This window comes from Gopherus evgoodei, chromosome 5 (assembly GCF_007399415.2).
Source record: "Gopherus evgoodei ecotype Sinaloan lineage chromosome 5, rGopEvg1_v1.p, whole genome shotgun sequence".
Taxonomy (NCBI): domain Eukaryota; kingdom Metazoa; phylum Chordata; order Testudines; family Testudinidae; genus Gopherus; species Gopherus evgoodei.
Genome location: NC_044326.1, coordinates 23,793,362 through 23,812,060, shown reverse-complemented (window position 1 = coordinate 23,812,060; position 18,699 = coordinate 23,793,362). Strand labels below are relative to the sequence as shown.

At 43.1% G+C, this 18,699-nt stretch overlaps 1 protein-coding gene across 4 annotated transcripts in view; it reads left to right on the top strand.

Annotated features, from left to right (window-relative positions):
• SORCS2 (sortilin related VPS10 domain containing receptor 2) overlaps positions 1-18,699 on the top strand; it is an 849,371-nt gene that overhangs the window by 766,824 nt on the left and 63,848 nt on the right. For all 4 annotated transcript variants that reach the window (XM_030564483.1, XM_030564482.1, XM_030564485.1 and 1 more), the window contains exon 12: positions 8,421-8,497. In XM_030564483.1, coding sequence (XP_030420343.1) covers positions 8,421-8,497 — 77 coding nt within the window. The remainder of the gene's footprint in view (positions 1-8,420; positions 8,498-18,699) is intronic.

The window sequence follows — 18,699 nt, the reverse complement described above, 5'->3', positions numbered from 1 at the left end:
GTCAACTCAAAACTATTTGTGACAAGAATTAGCCAAATTAGTTGCCACCACTGCCTCCCGCCTTATAACATTTCCCCCAGTGGTAAGAGTTTGCCCCAGGGCTGTGAAAGACCAAGTTTTAATTCTTGCTGAGGAGCACGGATTTGATCCCAGGTCTCCCCTTTCCCAGCGAGTGCCCTAATCACCAGGCAATCCTGGGCTTGGGTTCTCCTGTTGATGCTGTTCCACTTTGTATAAAATACTTGAATAACGAGTCTCTCGTGTCCCCGGTGAGTGCACTAACCAATGAGCTAAAAGTTATAAGACAATTAGCATTATATCCTTTGTTAATTTTGTAAGTCTAGCCCTTAAAAATGCCCAGAAATAAATATATTTTTGTTTGACCCAAAACAGACTTTTTGATCTGCCAAAAATTTTCAGCAATTTTTGGGTTCCGGTCAAAATGAATTTTTTTCTTTGTTTTTCTTCTAAGAATGGGCACCAAACTGAAACATGAGTTATTCTGCAGGTCTATTTATTACTTCATGTAAGGGTAGGTGTTCCAAGACACTATAAAGGGCAGCGTGAAAGAAAGCATGGAGATATGAAAGGGAGACAGACTGGTGAGGCTGAGATGCTGGCAGAGTGAAGTGAATGGGGGCCTATGGGAGAAGAGGCAAAATCAGAAGCTATGATAGGAAACAGTACCTTGAGCTAGAGCAGGGGTTCTCAACCTTTTTCTTTCTGAGCCCTCCTCCCCCAAACATGCTATAAAAACTTCACATCCCACCCAGGGCTGGCTCCAGCTTTTTTGCTGCCCAAAGTGGTGAAAAAAAAAAATTAAAAAAAAAAAAGGAAAAGCCGATTGAGCTCTCGCCAAAGAGGAAGAGAGAAAGTGAAGGACTCGCCGCCAAATTGCTGCTGAACACTATGGTGGAGCACATGAGTAGCCGCCGAACAGCTGCCGAAAACTCAGACGTGCTGCCTCAATACCAGACGGACTGCCGCCCCTTTCTGCTGGCCACCCCAGGCACCTGCTTCCTTCGCTGGTGCCTGGAGCAGGCCCTGGTCCCACCAGTGCCACAACTGTTTTTCTGCGTATAAAAGCCAGGGCTGGCATTAGTGGGTAGCAAGCAGGGCAATTGCCCATGGCCCCATGCCACAGGGCCTCACACGAAGCTAAGTTGCTCAGGCTTTGGCTTCAGCCCCAGGTGGCAGGGCTTGGCACCCCGCGCTTCAGCCCCACATGGCGGAGCTGCGACTTTCTGCCCTGGGTCCCAGCAAGTCTAACACTGGCCTTGCTTGGTGGCCTCCCTGAAACCTGCTCATGCTGCCGCCCCCGGGGCCCCGGACCCTTGGTTGAGAAATGCTGAGATAGAGCAGATTTGTGAAGAGCCTTTCAAGATCAGGGCAAAATTTGAACATGGTGAAGAAAGCCAAGAGAGAGGTGACTGACCAGTGAGGGAAGATCACGAACTTCACAGCAGCTACATGGAGCTTCAAAATTAGCTTGGGATTTTTTTTTTAACAGAATTTTTCAGATTGTAGCTCTTCAATATTTTTTCAGTTGTATTGTTTTATAATGTCTTTCACTTCATTCTTCTGTCTTATGTGTTGGCTTCTTCTCCGGGAGTTGTTCACAATTTGGCTATTTTTCACTTTCTGTGTCACTTGATTGCATTGGCTACTATTATGCACATTTTTTGTTGCTTTCTCTTGATTGCTACACTTATTATGCATATGGTTCATTAATGGTTGCACTCAGTTGGAGGTTGGAAGTGTTCAAGACACTTTGACTGCTCGTGAAATCCTTATTGTGTTCCTGTGTCTGATTTTTCACTCGATCTTTGTCTCTTTATTTTCAGAGTTTCTTTAACTTGAGGGGTTTGTTCAGTTAGTTCTACCTGATTATCCATTGTTGTAGATTGGTTTATATTTTGTGGTGTTGTTAGACATGCTTCTGGCACTGTGTAGCTGGCTGGTGTTGTCTAGCAGTGTTTTTTCATACAGTTGGAGACTTGACTTTAAAAACATATATGAAGGGAATGTAGTTCCCATGAAAAATGCTGCCTTGACAGCAAAGGAAATGTAAGTCACTTATAAATCCACAGAATAGGTGCAGTACGCCCAGCAGCAATCATGTTTCCCTGTATGCACCGCCTACATGTCTCTTAACTCTGACCTGGAGAAGACCTAGGGTTTGTCTGTTCTGCCCTGCAGTTCGGACTATGGGGGTCTGAATAGCTGTGGGCACCAAAGTACTGTAACTCCTGCATGTAGATGCTGCAGGTGCTGGCTAAAAGGTTCCTAGTTCACATTCCTAGTCCTAGTCCACAGCTGAAGAGGTTCATTCCTTTTCCCAGTGCAACACATAGCCTCTCCGCCAAGCCTGTAAGCAAGAGCACTATTGGTGGCCATATTTTTGACAAAAGCACATTTCTGTACAACAGAAACCAAACCTACCAACTCATTTCACTCATAGAATCACAGAACTGGAAGGGACCTCAAAAGGTGTTCTAGTCCAGTCCCCTGCACTCAAGGCAGGACTAAGTATCATCTAGACCATTCCTGACAGGTGTTTGTCCAACCTGCTCTTAAAAATCCCCAATGATGGAGATTCCACAGCCTCCCTAGGCAATTTATTCCAGTGCTTAACCACCCTGACAGTTAGGAAGTTTTTCCTAATGTCCAACCTAAACCGCCTTTGCTGCAATTTAAGACCATTACTTCTTGTCCTATCCTCAGAGATTAAGAACAATTTTCTCCCTCCTCTTTCTAACAACCTGTTAAATACTTGAAAACTGTTATCATCTCCCCTCTGTTTTCTCTTCTCCAGACTAAATAAACCCAAGTTTTTCAATCTTCCCTCATAGGTAATGTTTTCTAGACCTTTAATAATTTTTGTTGCTCTTCTCTGGACTTTCTCCAGTTTGTCCACATCTTTCCTGAAGTTTGGCACCCAGAGCTGGACACATTACTCCAGTTGAGGCCTAATCAGCGCAGAATAGAGCAGAAGAATTACTTCTTGTGTCTTGCTTACAATACTCCTGCTAATACATCCCATAATCCCACCTCATGTTACTAAACAGCAAATGGATGGTAGTATCATCCAGTCATCATCAAACCAATTACCTAGTATGAAAGACTTTCTATCCCAGTAACTGCTACGACTGCTTTTTAGTTTACAGAAGATCTTCCTTTAGCCAAGGCACTTTGCAGTTTAAAAAAGTACAGTTATATTGGATCATGAAGAGAAGTACAAATAAGAGAGAGAAGAGATAAGAATACTTAGTATTACCAGCATATAAATGGTAGCAAAAAGCAAAACTAGCAATGAGTTGACTAATATAATCTGTGCAAAGGAAGACGAGGAGTGGACCAGGAACTGAACCCTGTGGTATGAAATGAAAATGGAAAGAGAGTTTGCCCACCCATAACAGCCAAAAGAAATGCTGGGAAAGATAAGACTGGAACCATAAGAGTACAGAGATTTGTATTCAAAAGAACCAGGAGTCAGTAGTAATGAAAGCAGTACAAAGGGCAAGGAGAGTAAGAACGTGAGAGGGGAAGATAAACATGTTTAGGAGAGGAGAGGAAATTAGAAGCAGACAGGAAAGTAGTCAGTGGAATAGTTAGAGAGATTCTGGCTATAAAGGAAATCAGATAGCATGGTGTGAAAGAGAGGTTCAAAGTTAGGAGTGAAGATGGCTGGTCCATAACTCTGAAGAGAAAAAGAAGATCAGAGATGGTGGTTTAAACCCTGGAGCTGCCCATAGCTCCTTTTGAACTCACCTGTCTTTCAAATTATTCTCTTTGTTTGCAATTGTTTTTTGTGTTCCGTGCTCATTGTGTTTTCCCTCATTAGCACTTTCATGTTTTGCTATTGTCTATTTTCTTTTCTTTGTTCTATATTGGGTGTAACAGACATTACATGATATCCTGTATGCAGTTACCCAGAAGGAAGGTGAGAAAGTTTGTACTTGAATTTGCTAGGAGCGTTGCATACATTTTGTTCATTTTTGTAGATGTCTTTTAAATTTGATGTTCCAGTATCTTTTTAAAAGACTACCTGATTCCTGATTATGAGTTTGGTCCTGGCACGTGCTGAGCCCTCTCACAAGGTGCTGAGTCTCACTGAGATGTGTAGGAGCTGAGGATACTGAAAGCATCTCCACTTTACTTCCTTTTCTCAGTTGACTTTTAGGACTGATAGTGATAGTTTCTTCATAATTAGAGACTTGTTCACACCAAAACCTAGATATTAATATACCTGAATTTATGGGAAAATTTGCATCAGAACTCAGTTCCCAATTTTTCAGCTCAGGCCAATCTCTTTCAAAAGGATGTTTGCAATGTTGTAGCCATGTTAGTCCCAGGATTTTAGAGAGACAAGGTGGATGAAGTAATATCTTTTATTGGGCCAACTTCTGTGGGAGAAAGAGAGAAGCTTTTGAGCTTCACAGAGCTCTTCAGAAGAAAATGCTTGTCTGTTTCACCCACAGAAGTTGGTCCAGTAAAAGATATTACCACATTGTCTCTCAGTAGGAGGAATATTTAAACAATATTTAATTGTGATAGTTTTCTGTGATGCTGGCATCTCGGTGTAAAAGAGAACAAAAGAATCCAGTGTTACTATAACCAAAAGACTTGAGCGCTGTAATTTTTTAAAGGAAAGCATTGTACCCAAAAACTAACAGTGTTTCCAAAAAGTTCTTAGGCCTTGTCTACACTACACAGTTTTGTCGACGAAAGTCCGCTTTCGTTGACAAAACACTGGAGATATACATACATTGAACTGCTCCTCCCGCCAATGTAACTCCCCTACTGTGCCAACATGGGTAGTGCGTCATTCCTCCATTCAGGGAAGCTGCACGTGCTCAGACCATGACTCCTCCCAAGGCCTGCCCCTCTCAGCCTCCACCCCTCTGGTCCTGCTCGGCTCACTCCCGCCTTCCTCTCGTGCCTCTTTACCCCCTCCCTCTGCCCTCCCCCCCCCTTTGCTCACACTTGTTCACCCCCTCCAAGCTCCCCACCTGCCACTTACGCCTCTTCACCCCCTTACTGCCCACCCACCACCACGCATACCTCTTCACTTCCTCCCCTCAGCCTCCCTGCCCACTGGCCAGCCAGCTGCTCACTGCTTGAGTGAGGTCCCCATGTGGGCAAGGGGGGACAGGAAGAGGCAGATCTCTGGGGAAGAGGAGAAGTGGGGTCTCGGAGCTGTTCAGGGAGGCTTAGCCTCCCTGGCCTCTTATACCCACCGCCTATGTATGCCAACATCATAAACCCACCTCAATGAGAGGCACAGGACATATTCTACTCTCACTAAATAATTGTCTGACCCCCATTATTAATTCCTACAATGGTGAAAATTTAAATTGCTAAACAGCTTTAAAAAACACTTCAAAATATATGTTGATATTATCCTTCAAAATTAAAAATAAAAATTGAATTCTTCCAATCCTACCTAAGGATCAAGAAGCAATTTTCCCCTCAAAGAATTGCATGGCTTGTTCGATGTACTCGATTTTGGGTTTTTTCAGAGTGAAGTGGGGTTGAAGGTAGGATTGGTGATCATCTGAAGCATCAGGTACAGCCACTGCTAGATGCCAATACTAGGCTAGCTCCAATAAACTCTCTGATATAGAGAATTTTCTGATCCCATTTAAGCTATAATTAGGGTTAAATAATTTAAAGTTAAACTATTAAAGAGCCAAGTATTCATAATCTTGATGGTATAAATGGAACATATACATTTGGACAGTGTTTTCTGTCAATCTCTCTCAAGTGTCTTTCATCCTGGATAAACTATAAGTATATGTTTTCATAGCTAACACATTTGTTTATATAGTATGTTAGTAAAATTTCATAATGCTATCCTAATCTCAAGTGTATTCTTTCCTTATGTCTCTTTTACTTAAAAAAAATCTGACAAAACTCATCTATTTTTTCCCCAAGAACATACAAATCATACATTTAAGGCAAAATCCCCTCAATAGTAACACTTAGGTGCAAAAACATACTGTGATTGCGTCTCTTCTAGCTTACTGTAAACTGGCAGTTTAAAAGTTGGTTATTTGAAGAGCAGCTTGTCACAAGATAGAAATCTATGCATTTGGAACTGTATTTGTCGAGATCTCATGTCACAAGTTTGCTTTGCAGCCCTCTAATGACTAGCTACTGCTCTGCAGTGTTTATTGTCAAAATACTGAGCTTTTTGGCCAGTGTCAGAGTAGAGAATATGATTCTACTTCAGAATCTTTTTTTATTTACACAGTTTTTGATACCTACTGTTTTTAAGTGCTATAAATCTTCCTTTAAATCTTCCTACCACTGAATAAAATGAGCCAGATAAAACAGGAAAAGTGGTTCAGGATGAATAAAGAGGCTAAGATGGTACTTTACATAGTGCCATAAGAGAGTTGGCCTCTAGGTATACCAAAAATATGGGTCTCAAAGGCCTTCAATAAATGTTATTTTTTCTTTTATTTTAGCATGAGCAAACTAAATGAAAAAAAACCCACTCATTCTCATTTATTGTTAGTTTTGTGCAGTGCTTCTGCCAAGATAACTGTCATAAACAGATGGTTATGGGTTAATGCCTCTTTTACCTGTAAAGGGTTAAAAAGTTCACCTAGCCTAGCTAACACCTGACCAGAGGGACCAATGGGGGAACAAGATGTTTCAAAAGGAAGGAGGGAAGTTTTTCTTTTGTTTAGAGTTTCGGTTTCAGCTGGAGTGAAAAAGATCAAGGATCCAGCCTCTTATCAGAGTAGTAAGTTTAGAAAGGAATAAATAGGTTTATGATTATCTCTTTGTAACCTGTCTTATGAAATTAGAGGTAGAATCAAATTGGGTATTTTTTTGTGTAACTAAATTTGTGCCCAGGGGAACATCCTTTGTGTTTTGAATCTGTTGTCTGTGAGAGTAGCTGGTATGCTAATCTCTCCCAGAGGGTTTTCTTTTACCTGTCTTTTCTTTAATGAAAAGCCTTTTTCTTAATACCTGATTGATTTTTCCTTGTTTTTAGACCCAAGGAGATTGGATCTGGACTCACCAGGGATTGGTGGGAGAAAGGAGGGGGGATGGTTAATTTCTCCTTGTTTTAAGATCCAAGAGATTGGATCTGGACTCACCAGGGAATTGGTAAAGGAGTCTCTCAAGGCTACCCAGGGAGGGGAAGGTTTTGTGGGGAAAGGGAGTGATCCAGACACTGAAAATTCTGGATGGTGGCAGTGATACCAGATCTAAGCTAGTAATTAAGGTTAGAAGTGTCCATGCAGGTCCCCACATCTGTACCCTAAAGTTCAGAGTGGGGAAGGAACCTTGACAATAACCTCAAAAGATATTCACACAGCCTGAATCAGAGAGATTCTTATTCCAAATACAGTGATCATTGCTTAACCCTACTGGGGATTTAAGGGATACTATAATAATATTAATAAATAATAGTATTAAGTGTAGTTTATTAAAGAGTAAGCAAGAGGCACCTGTTAAACCTTAAGGACTGACAATTTTCCTAGAGTTAATGGAGATGCCTCTGTGGAGCAATATGTCAAGAAAGAGGTAAGTTTGTGAACTCTCAGAGGAGGTTGGGACTTATAGCAGGAGTGTGTTGTATTCTACATCCTCCACCCCACCTTCACCCCCCCCATGCCAGGATTCTTGCTCCTTCATTGACTTATAAGTATAACTTGCCCCCTTCGCTTTCGTGCCAAGTCCTACCTCTTCCCTCATACTGCAAAGCACCAGTGGATATGTGGGAGCAGAAGGTGTCGTAGATGGTTACGGAGACCAGAGTGGCCGGCCATTTGGTGAGCGAGGGCAATTTGGCACTTTGACAGAAGAAACTTCTTCCAATGTTCATCACACAGGAGCAGTGGGGTTGGGGATGGACTCTAGTTAGAATGAGGAATGAGAGAGAGAGTAAGTTAGTGAGTCCAGGTGCAGGGAGAAAGGTGTTGTGGCAGGGAAGGAGGTAAGGGAACCAGGAAAGGAGATGACAGAACTTCAGTCTCCAAGATAACTCTAAGAAAGTCTGGAAGTCTGGGTAAGTCTTCTTATGGGCCTCTCACAAACCATGCTATTTCTGCCCAGTGGAGTCATTTTAAATCATATAGATTAGCCTGACTCTTCCCATCCTGCAGTTACTATCCATCTCTCAACAACCAATTATGTGGAAATTAAACATATGTAATAAAACCACAGCAAATATTAATTATTGTTACTGCAGAAAATAAAGTAATCGTACTTCATCATTTGGGGCCAGCATGCACTTGTGACTCTCATTGAAATCAGGCCAGCCCCGGTCAAGGATCCCAGGGCAAAATTTGATTTGATCCTCATCTGTTTTCCTGCTTATTTTGCTAAGGAGAGAGGTACTATATAAATGCAAGCTTTGCCTTTTTATTTATTTATTTACTTGTTTCCTTTGTGTCCAGGTAATCTGGGCTCCCAGTTGGTTGAGTATAAAGAAGAAATGTACATAACATCTGATTGTGGGAATACCTGGCGGCAGGTAAGAAAGGAGAAATAAGACACTTAAAACTAATTTTGAGCATCAAATTATTATTTGTATTGATTGATTGTAACCACAATTATCACATTTAACTAATTAAGCCTTCTAATCCTCCTGTAGATGTAAGTAGCTATTATTATTCCCATTTTACTTTGAAACTGAGATGAAGGGGGAGATTTTCACAAGCAGTAGTGAGAATTAGGTTCCCAGCTACTATTGATGTTCAATAGGAAAGGGCACCTATTTTGTCCCTTTGAAAATCTCCTCCTGAGTAACTTACACAAGGATGGTGCAAGCCTCTTTTTTTCCTTCTTTTTCTTTTTATTAGCAGCCTTATTTCAGGATACTCAGAATGTATATACCAGACGTAGGAAACCTACAGCACGCTTGCCCAAGGCGGCACGCAAGCTGATTTTCAGTGGCACTCACACTGCCCGGGTCCTGGCCACCAGTCCAGGGGCTCTGCATTTTAATTTAATTTTAAATGAAGCTTCTTAAACATTTTGAAAATCATGTTTACTTTACATACAACAATAGTTTAGTTATATATTATAGACTTATAGAAAGAGACCTTCTAAAAACGTTAAAATGTATTACCGGCACACACAACCTTAAATTAGAGTGAATAAATGAAGACTCGGCACACTACTTCTGAAAGGTTGCGACCCCCGATATATATTCAGGGGTCAGACTTAGGTTTTGTGCTTGATTAGCTAGAAATAAATGAATTATTCTATTTTTCTCAGTTTAAAATTGGTGTCAGACATTTTTTTGGCCCAAATGATCTTAATAACAGAATAATAACAACACTTCAAACTTTCCAGAGTTTGAAATCACTTAAATCTTGCGCCCTACAGTTGAAATATTTCTTTAGGATTAATGGCTATTGTTTACCATATTTCAAAAAGTTTCTTCTTTATGAGGGTCTGATAAATCATTTTCTTCTACAGAGCTAAAGAACTACCTTCTTTCAAAATGACTGACATCTCCCACAGTTCTCAATAGGACTGAAAATTCAGGAGGTTCTCAGATGACCCCTGCAAAATGGCCACCTATCTCCTATTGCCTCCTGACAGAATAGGAAGTCACTATCTTCCCTGGCTTGACTGAAATTGGAATCAGTTGGCGATGGTGGCCAGTTTGAAAGATGGCAATTCTTAATGAGTTTTTCTGAAGGGAAAAACGTTATGCCTCAGCTTCTGCTGATGGATAAACGATCAGTTCTGAAAAATAGCATCCAAAATAAGCATTCATTCTACATATTTATTTTCAATGGCTACCTGTTGCACCAGATGAGATCAACAGAGGGCAGGAGGGAGGAGGACACAAGGGTTTGTGTGTGAGTGTGTGCATGCGCAGGGAATGTAGAAGGTGCAATAGAGATGGGGAAATACGGGTATGTATGCAAAGAATAAAGAGGGTATAGAAAGGAAGGGGAAATTTACGTATGGATGTGCAGGGGAGTGTTAGAAGGTGTAAAAGCAGGGAGAAACTGGAGGACAGGAGGGAGACATAAACCAGAATATACTCTCTCCAGCTGCTATGCACTGTTCTGGTGAAATAATGTAGCTATAAACCCACTTTAAGTGACCAATATGGGAATGGCATAAAGCAGCCATAGCATTACCACCAGTGAAAATAGCCCTTAGGCTGAAATCTTTAAAAATGCTTTTAAGTTGATGCTTCATGTCTTCACATCATTAGAAACATCACATGGTAGTAGTCTCTTTGGCTTTATTTTGTGTTTGTATATGAAATTTCTAATTAAAGAAATTCCCAGTCAAAAACTATATTAAAATTGATGTAAGGCTGAGAGCACATATCAGTAATTTAAGGTAAAATACACTACAGGAATGTTGTAATTAGCCCAATACCAAGTGTTATGATCCCAGGAAATTCAGAGTTAAGGTTAACTTTTAAAAAACAATCCAAACCTAAGATATGGAGTGGACATGCACAGTTAAGGCACCCAAGCAACTCAATCTTTGGATAATCTTAACCGTGCCCTTTAAGGACAACATGAGGGAGAAAATGTGACTTTTAATATTTTGTTTAATGTAATCTGATACAACAAACATGCAAATACCTTAATCATAATCTTATGATAATTGCATGACATCAATTGAGTTTTGAATTTCCTGGATTTACAGTGTTTGGATTTTGAATAATTACAACATCCCTGTCATGTATTTTACTCTCAATTACACTGTCTATATTCCATTTAAGTACTGTCAGGGATGATCTAAGAATACTTGGGTCCTGCCTTAATGCAGAGGACTGGACTAGATGACATCTTGAGGTCCCGTCCAGACCTACATTTCTTTTATTCTTTTTTTTTTTGGCTGGGAGTATTAGATGATGATGATAGAGAAATATCAAAAACCTTCGTATTGTCTGAAGACCAGGTGGGAAGCACTAATAAGAATAGAAAAGTGTCACAAAATTATTCTATTTCAATGAAAACAGCTGTTTTAACTGAAATGCTCTCACTCTAATGTTCAACTGAAACATAACACAATTGTACTGAAGTACGAGAAACAGCAAAAGTGAAACTGACCACTCTAGTTTCACTTTCCAAGCTAAATAAAAATAAAAAGGATTTATTTTATATACAAAAGGACATTTTAAAAATATAATTATATTATTTTTGTCATGATGATGTTCTTTTCCTTCAGAAGTTGAGATTTTATGCCTAATAATTTCTAGAGTTTTAGCAGTGGGAATTTATCTCTATGCTTAGGGGTTACCAGTATTACTTATGACATCTAATGCTGCCATTTACCAAAATTCTGTATTTTTTTCTGGTGAGAAAAGGGGCTGGCATTCAGATTCTCACTATTTGCATTTGTGGGACACTAAAGCTAATGAGATGAAACTTGGTTTATCAAGCCTTTAGGTGATTTTTCACTACGTATAAACTCAGACGTGACCTTTGATCCCCATTACAACAGTCAAAATGAAAAGTGCCACTGATTTCTTTATTTTAATTAAAACTATCATGAAGGCTTTGCAAAGATCTTAATAAATCTTCACATTGGTGACTAGAAAAAAGAATATAGATTATTTTGTATATTTTATATTCCCATTATTCATTGCAATCTGCCTGTTCTTCATGAAGGCAGCGATACATTTCCTTTCTCCAGTGAAATTCATGAAGCTAAAAACAAAACATGAGCAATTACGTGATACTGCAATTATTTAGATGACTAATTACTGGTCTCTAAGGCTGGCACAAGCAGAGCCACGTTTTGTCACAGTTCATTGGATGGGTTCAGACCACTGACTTGGAAACTGGGCAGTTCCAACTGCTGACTGCCAGTCACTGCCCTGCACCTTTGTCACATCCTTCACTGCACATCCCCAGCATTGCTGCAGAGCCATCTACAGGCTCTCATAAAGGAAAAACAAAATTGGATTATGAATCATGGATAACGGAGAGACTTAGGATAGTATAGAAGGGTAAACACACCAGAGCAAGGAATAAGGCCAGTACAGGGAATACGCTAATACTAGCAATAGTGAAGAAATATTGGCAATAGGAATTGAATAGAAAGATAAGAAATAAGACTAAGAAACTTATTTGAAATAGAAGGAAAGCAAACACAGCTGTGACAAATGGCAAAGGAAGTGTAAATAAAGCAAAGGGTATATGAGGCTTAGACAAACAAGTTAGCACAGTTATTTGGGACAATTATCTCTATCATGCCTAACAGAACAGAGTAGTATAATGTGAAAGATGAACATGATATTAAATCAAATAGGTAGTAACCTAAGGGTCTTCATGGAAATGAAAACCAGGTTTGAATGGGATTCCTTCCTCACTCAGGCTTTATAACAGTTTTTGGCCTCATTGAGCAGTTTTCTGCTCTCCATTTTTTTAAAACCATGGCTGGCCTGTCTAGTATTGAGGGTGAGTTTACTATTTTTCTGCTTTGAAGTGTAACACCGACAGACCCCGGCCATTGGCAGGCGGGATAAAACCTAGGACCTCTGGAGCTTAGTGTATGAGCCTCTATCGCATGAGCTAAAAGCCAACCAGCTGTTAACTAGGGCTGTAGAGCAGACTCATGTTCCCTCTCTAAGTTGTCTCAGTACCACTGGATGGGACAGAACACCACACCCAGAAGGTGTGTGGGTTACAGTAGCACTCTAATAGTGAGGATGATTGTTATCGCAGAAGAGTGCAGCACCATTGTGCTAGAGGATGAGTAAACAAATAGTGAGAGACAGTAATTACTCAAGTAGCTTGCAGTTTAAATAGACAAAAAAAAATATTGGGGAAATAGCATGATCCTTGTTTTATAGGGTGAACAGCAGAGACTCAGAGAGATCATTTGTGTTGTCCAAGGTTACATAGGGTATGTCTACACTACGGGATTATTCTGATTTTACATAAACCCCGGTTTTGTAAAACAGATTGTATAAAGTCGAGTGCACACGGCCACACTAAGTGCATTAATTCGGCAGTGTGCGTCCATGTACCTAGGCTAGCGTCGATTTCCAGAGTGTTGCACTGTGGGTAACTATCCCATAGCTATCCCATAGTTCCTGCAGTCTCCCCCACCCATTGGAATTCTGGGTTGAGATCCCAATGCAAAAATAGTGTCGCTGGTGATTCTGGGTAAATGTCGTCACTCAATCCTTCCTCCGTGAAAGCAAAGGCAGACAATCATTTTGCACCCTTTTTCCCTGGATTGCCCTGGCAGATGCCATAGCATGGCAACCATGGAGCCTGTGTTGCCTTGTCACTGTCACCATATGTGTACTGAGTGCTGCTGACAGACGCAGTACTGCAGTGCTACACAGCAGCATTCATTTGCCTTTGCAAGGTAACAGAGACGGTTACCATCCCTATTGCACCGTCTGCCATTGTAAATTGGCGATGAGATGATGGTTATCAGTCGTTTTGTACCATCTGCTGCTGTCTTGGGTGCTCCTGGCTGGCCTCGCTAAGGTCAGCTGGGGGCGCATGGACAAAAATGGGAATGACTCCCCGGGTTATTCCCTTCTTTATGTTTTGTCTAAAAATAGAGTCAGTCCTGCCTAGAATATGGGGCAAGTCTACTACAGAACCAGAGAGCACAGCCACTCTATGTCAGAGCCCCAGAGATCCCGCAGAAATGATGAGCTGCATGCCATTCTAGGGGGTGCCCCTGCAACAACCCCACCCATTGCTTCCCTCCTCCCCCAACCCTCCTGGGCTACTGTGGCAGTGTCCCCCCATTTGTGTGATGAAGTAGTAAAGAATGCAGGAATAAGAAACACTGACTTTTTAGTGAGATAAAATGAGTGGGAGGAAGCCTCCCGCTGCTATGATAGTCCATGCAGTACAGAATCTTGTCTTTAGACATGAAAGGGGGGGCTGATAGAGCTCAGCCTCCAGTTGCTATGATGAGGACGGTTACCAGCCGTTTTGTACCATCTGCCGGGAATGACCAGGAGTCATTCCCATTCTTACCCAGGGGCCCCTGGCCGACCTCACCGAGGCCAGCCAGGAGCACTCATGGGCTGATGATGACGATGGATAGCAGTCATATTGTACCATCTGCCACCGGGAAGGTGATGCTGGTGTTCAGCGCTGCAGCACCCTGTCTACCAGCAGCATGCAGTAGACATAGGATGACACTGAAAAAAGGCGAGAAACGTTTTTTTTCCCTTTTCTTTCGGGGGGGGGGGAAGAGTGTAAATTGACGATATATACCCTGAAACACTTGGGAAAATGTTTTTGACCCTTCAGGCATTGGGAGCTCAGCCAAGAATGCAAATGCTTTTCAGAGACTGTGGGGACTGTGGGATAGCTGGAGTCCTCAGTATCCCCTCCCTCCCTCCATGAGCATCCATTTGATTCCTTGGCTTTCCATTATGCTTGTCACACAGCACTGTGCTGTGGACTCTGTATCATAGCCTGGAGATTTTTTCAAATGCTTTGGCATTTCATCTTCTGTAACGGAGCTCTGGTGGAACAGATTTGTCTCCCCATACAGCAATCAGATCCAGTATTTCCTGTATGGTCCATGCTGGAGCTCTTTTTGGATTTGGGACTGCATTGCTACCCGTGCTGATCAGAGCTCCACTCTGGGCAAACAGGAAAGGAAATTCAAAAGTTCGCGGGGCTTTTCCTGTCTACCTGGCCAGTGCATCCATTTTCAGATTGCTTTCCAGAGTGGTCACAATGGTGCACTGTGGGATACCACCCGAAGGCCAATACCGTTGATTTGCAGCCACACTAACCCTAATCTGACATGGCAATACCGATTTCAGTGCTGCTCCCCTCGTCAGGGAGGAGTACAGAAATGGGCCCAGGTTGGAAGTCCTTCCTTGGTCTTTAGTCATAACCTGAACAGAGACTTAAGAACTAAGCCCTATGGGCCTGATCTGATACCCACTGAATTCACTGACATTCTTTCCACTGACTTCAGTGGGATTTGAATCAGGTCCTCATCTGAAATTCTTCCATACATTCAATAAATGTTTCTGTTTCTAATTAAAGTCTTGTTTACCATTGTTATTTCCAGTCTCTTCTCTATAGACAATATTTACAGCAAAAGATAGAAAACATTCCAAAGAATAGCTGAGATTAAACAAGCAATCAGTACCAGCAGAATGGAGTCACAGCTTTAAGTAGAATATAGAGTAGAACTATGGTACCCAAGCTGTGTAACCATGAGCTGTACTGCCAGTTTGCCCGGCTCCAGAGGGATTCACCTAATTTAGAGAAAATGGTACAGCTATCAATTTCCCTTTTTCTTCAGTATGGAAGTGTAGCACGTGGAGGACTATGCCTCCCAGCATATACTGTTTCATTCTTCTTCGTGTGATTGCTCATGTCCATTCCATTGTACGTCTGTGTGTTCGCCATATGTGCCAGTGCTGGAAGTTTTTCCCTCAGTGGTATCCATAGAAGACTAGCTCTAGTGCCCTCTGGTGTGGCATGTATATGCACCAGTATAAGGGGCACCTCCAGCTGCCCCCTCCTTCAGTTTCTTCTTACCGCCAGTGACTGTGCTGGATCGTCTCCTTGCCTCAGCAAGCTTTCCTTCTAAAACTGTGAATCTCTTCTATATAGTTCTTAGAAAGTTTGTATAGTTTATTAGTTCCCTTAGTGCATAAGTTAGAAATAGTTAGTCCCCTGTAGGACTTAGCCTAGGGACAGGGCATGGTCCGATCCCCAGGCTGCAAGCCTTGAGGCCACTGCAAAAACCCTATGCCAGTCAGTGATCCCCATCAAAGCTCTCTAAAGTGTTTGGGGGATACCCACGTGAACAGAAAGTGTTGCATTTGTAAAAGTTTCAAGCCATGAACCAAAAAGCAGGGAACATTGAACTTAGAGTGCTCCTTATGGAGTTGGCCCTTACACAGGCCTCTGAGTTGGCTAGATTGAAATCTGCTCCAAGCACTACAACATCCCCAACCTTGGTACCAGCTAAAAAGCAAAGAAAGGCCAGGAGAGGGCATTCTCCTATGTAAAGGGAAGGAGTGAGCCGGAGGAAAGTGCAGGGCAGCTCCTCTCCTCTGGACATTGGCCAGGCTCCAGCACCCGCTGAGCTGTTGCATCCCCTCAAGACCCACCTGTCACCCCAGGAAGCAGCAGAGGCACTTGGCACCTGGCGGTGCCGTCCATGCCAGAGGCCTTTCAGGCTGCTACGGACATATTGTCGCTTCTGGTGCCACTTGTGCAGAGCCAGAGAAGTGCCCCATTCAAGGGATAAGCCTGCTCTGTGATCTTTCCAGCAGTCTCCATCAGTGTGGCACTGCTCCCTGATGCAGGAGGTGCCTCGCTAGTGCTCACCTGGGTAGCGCTGCCAATCCCCGGATACGAGTCGGCTTACCTGTCAGCATTCCCAGTGTTGTTCCAAGAACTCTAGGCAGTGTTCCCCGGGATCTCGGCACCAATTGGCAGGTCTCTGGTGCAGACCTGTGGAGGCACGTCGCCAGTCCCCGGAGTCCCAGCACCAATACCCCGAGCAGCCAAGTCCATCTCTAAACTCGCGGCACCACTCCAGAGAGCTGAGATGCCAGTCCCCTGAGTCCCGTCATCTGTCTCTGGTTAGCTGCTACAGATCCCCACCGGCATGTCGACGATCTCCTGAGCCAAGACATCGCCCCTCTCTCTCCCAGTCCAGCACCGCTTTCAAAGTGTGAGGCTTTGATCACCAGGATACTGGCACCGATCCACCAAATGCTGCCGCCGGTCACTGGAGGCGCAGCACCGAGAGACATCTTCCCAGAACAGGTCACCGGTGGAGACCTGCAGAGAACAGGTAGACAGGAACAAGGTAGAGAGGCGACATCAGCACCGTGCTGGTCCCCCAGATGAGTCTCTCCCTCCTCAGGCTCAGAAAGTGAGGAGGAAGATTTGCCTGCAGGTCAAGGCCAACAACTTGGGATATTAGCATTCCCATTGGGACCAGCAGTGGCCACATGGCCTCAAGGCCCATGGCCGGCTCCCTAGCAGCTATGGAATGCCTAGGGGTTTCCCCAACAATCGCAGGGGCACCAATCAGTCTCAGGGCATCTGAGAAACAGCGACAGTCTCCCACCAGCCACCAGACTTGGAAGTGGAGTCAGAGCAAGGTCCCCAGGATCAGCGAGCCTTGGCTGAGGCTCCCCTGGAGGAGGCTACAGAGTTGACAAACCTACCATTACCTGCCTCCTCATCCTCTTCGCCTGATGAGGCAATAGCAGAACCTTTCCACACACTTCCCAAAGACAATGTAAAGGGACACCAGGAGCTTCTAAAGGGGGTGGCATCTAACCTGGAGTTGAAGGCTGAGGAGTTGGCGGAACCCTACGACTCACTGTTTGATTTTTAATTTCAGCAGCCCCTTCCAAGGTAGCATTTCCCTCCATGAGAGAGTGGTAAAGCTGATCAAGCCTTATGGCAAACTCCCTCCTCCCTGCCCCCCATCTCCAAGTGGGCAGAGAGAAAGTATTATGGGCCTGCTAAGGGATTTGAATACGTGTATACAAGCCCCACTCCAAGCTCACTAGTGGTATCAGCAGCCAATGATCGCGATAGACAGGGCCAACCAGGATTGACCCCTAAGAATAAGGAGGCAAAGGTGCTTGATCTCTTTGGCAGAAAGATTTATTCTATGGCCAGCCTCCAGCTAAGAGTGGCCAACAAAAAGGCCTTACTTGGCCATTATGACTTTAACATCTGGCAGTCCATGGCCAAATTTGCAGACTCACTGCTAGAGGAGCTCTGGAAGGAGTTCCTGACTATTCTGGATGAGGGCAGAGCTGTGGCCAGGGCAGCCTGCCAAGTGACCTCAGATGCAGCGGACTCCACTACCCACACCATGGCTTCGGCCATTTACGTGAGGCATGCGACCTGGTTTCAGTCATCAGGCCTGATGGTGAAGGTTCAGCAGTCCATCCAAGACCTCCCCTTCGCTGGCCTTGCACTGTTCACAGGACAGACAGCAAGTTACATGACCTGAAAGACTCTGCATTATTCAATGTGTTACGCCATCACCCAGCAGGCCAGAGATGACGCTTTGGATTTGGCAGAGCTGTGTTGCAGTCAACACATCTATGAACTCCTACCCACTCAATCAATCACTCAAAGACAAAAAAAACAGTTATTAACCTTTTGTAACTGTTTATTTTCAAGATGTGTTGCTCATGTCCATTCCATGACCTACCATCCTTCCCCTCTGTTGGAGTTCCAGCAAGAAGGATCTGAGGGAGGGGAGAGCCGCTGGCGCCTCTTGTACCAGTACATACGTACACCACTCCAGAGAGTGCCAGAGCCAGTCTTCTACGGATATTACTGAGAGAAGAACTTCCAGCACTGGTTCATGGGATGAGCACACACACCTACAAGGTAATGGACATGAGCAACACGTCTCAAAGAATAACAATTACAAAAGGTTAATAACCATTTTTTTTTATTTGAGCAGCAGTTCAGAGAAGGTTTGGAGAGTAATCCAAACATTGTTTATCTAATTACATCTGATCTGATCCTTTTGAAGTGCATCTAAAATTAGTGTTTATCCATTACTGAACTCTCTAAAATATGCAGCTGTATGTAATAAGCAGGCAGGACTATAAATTTCTCATATCTGGTGCTGGTCTGTAAATGGAAGACAGCCAAAGTGATTCTTGAAACTACAGGATTCCTTTTAAATATGTTCTTATTAGGTGAGAAAGACATGCAGCCAAGCTTCTAGCTGGGATCTTTCTGCTTTATTAATGCT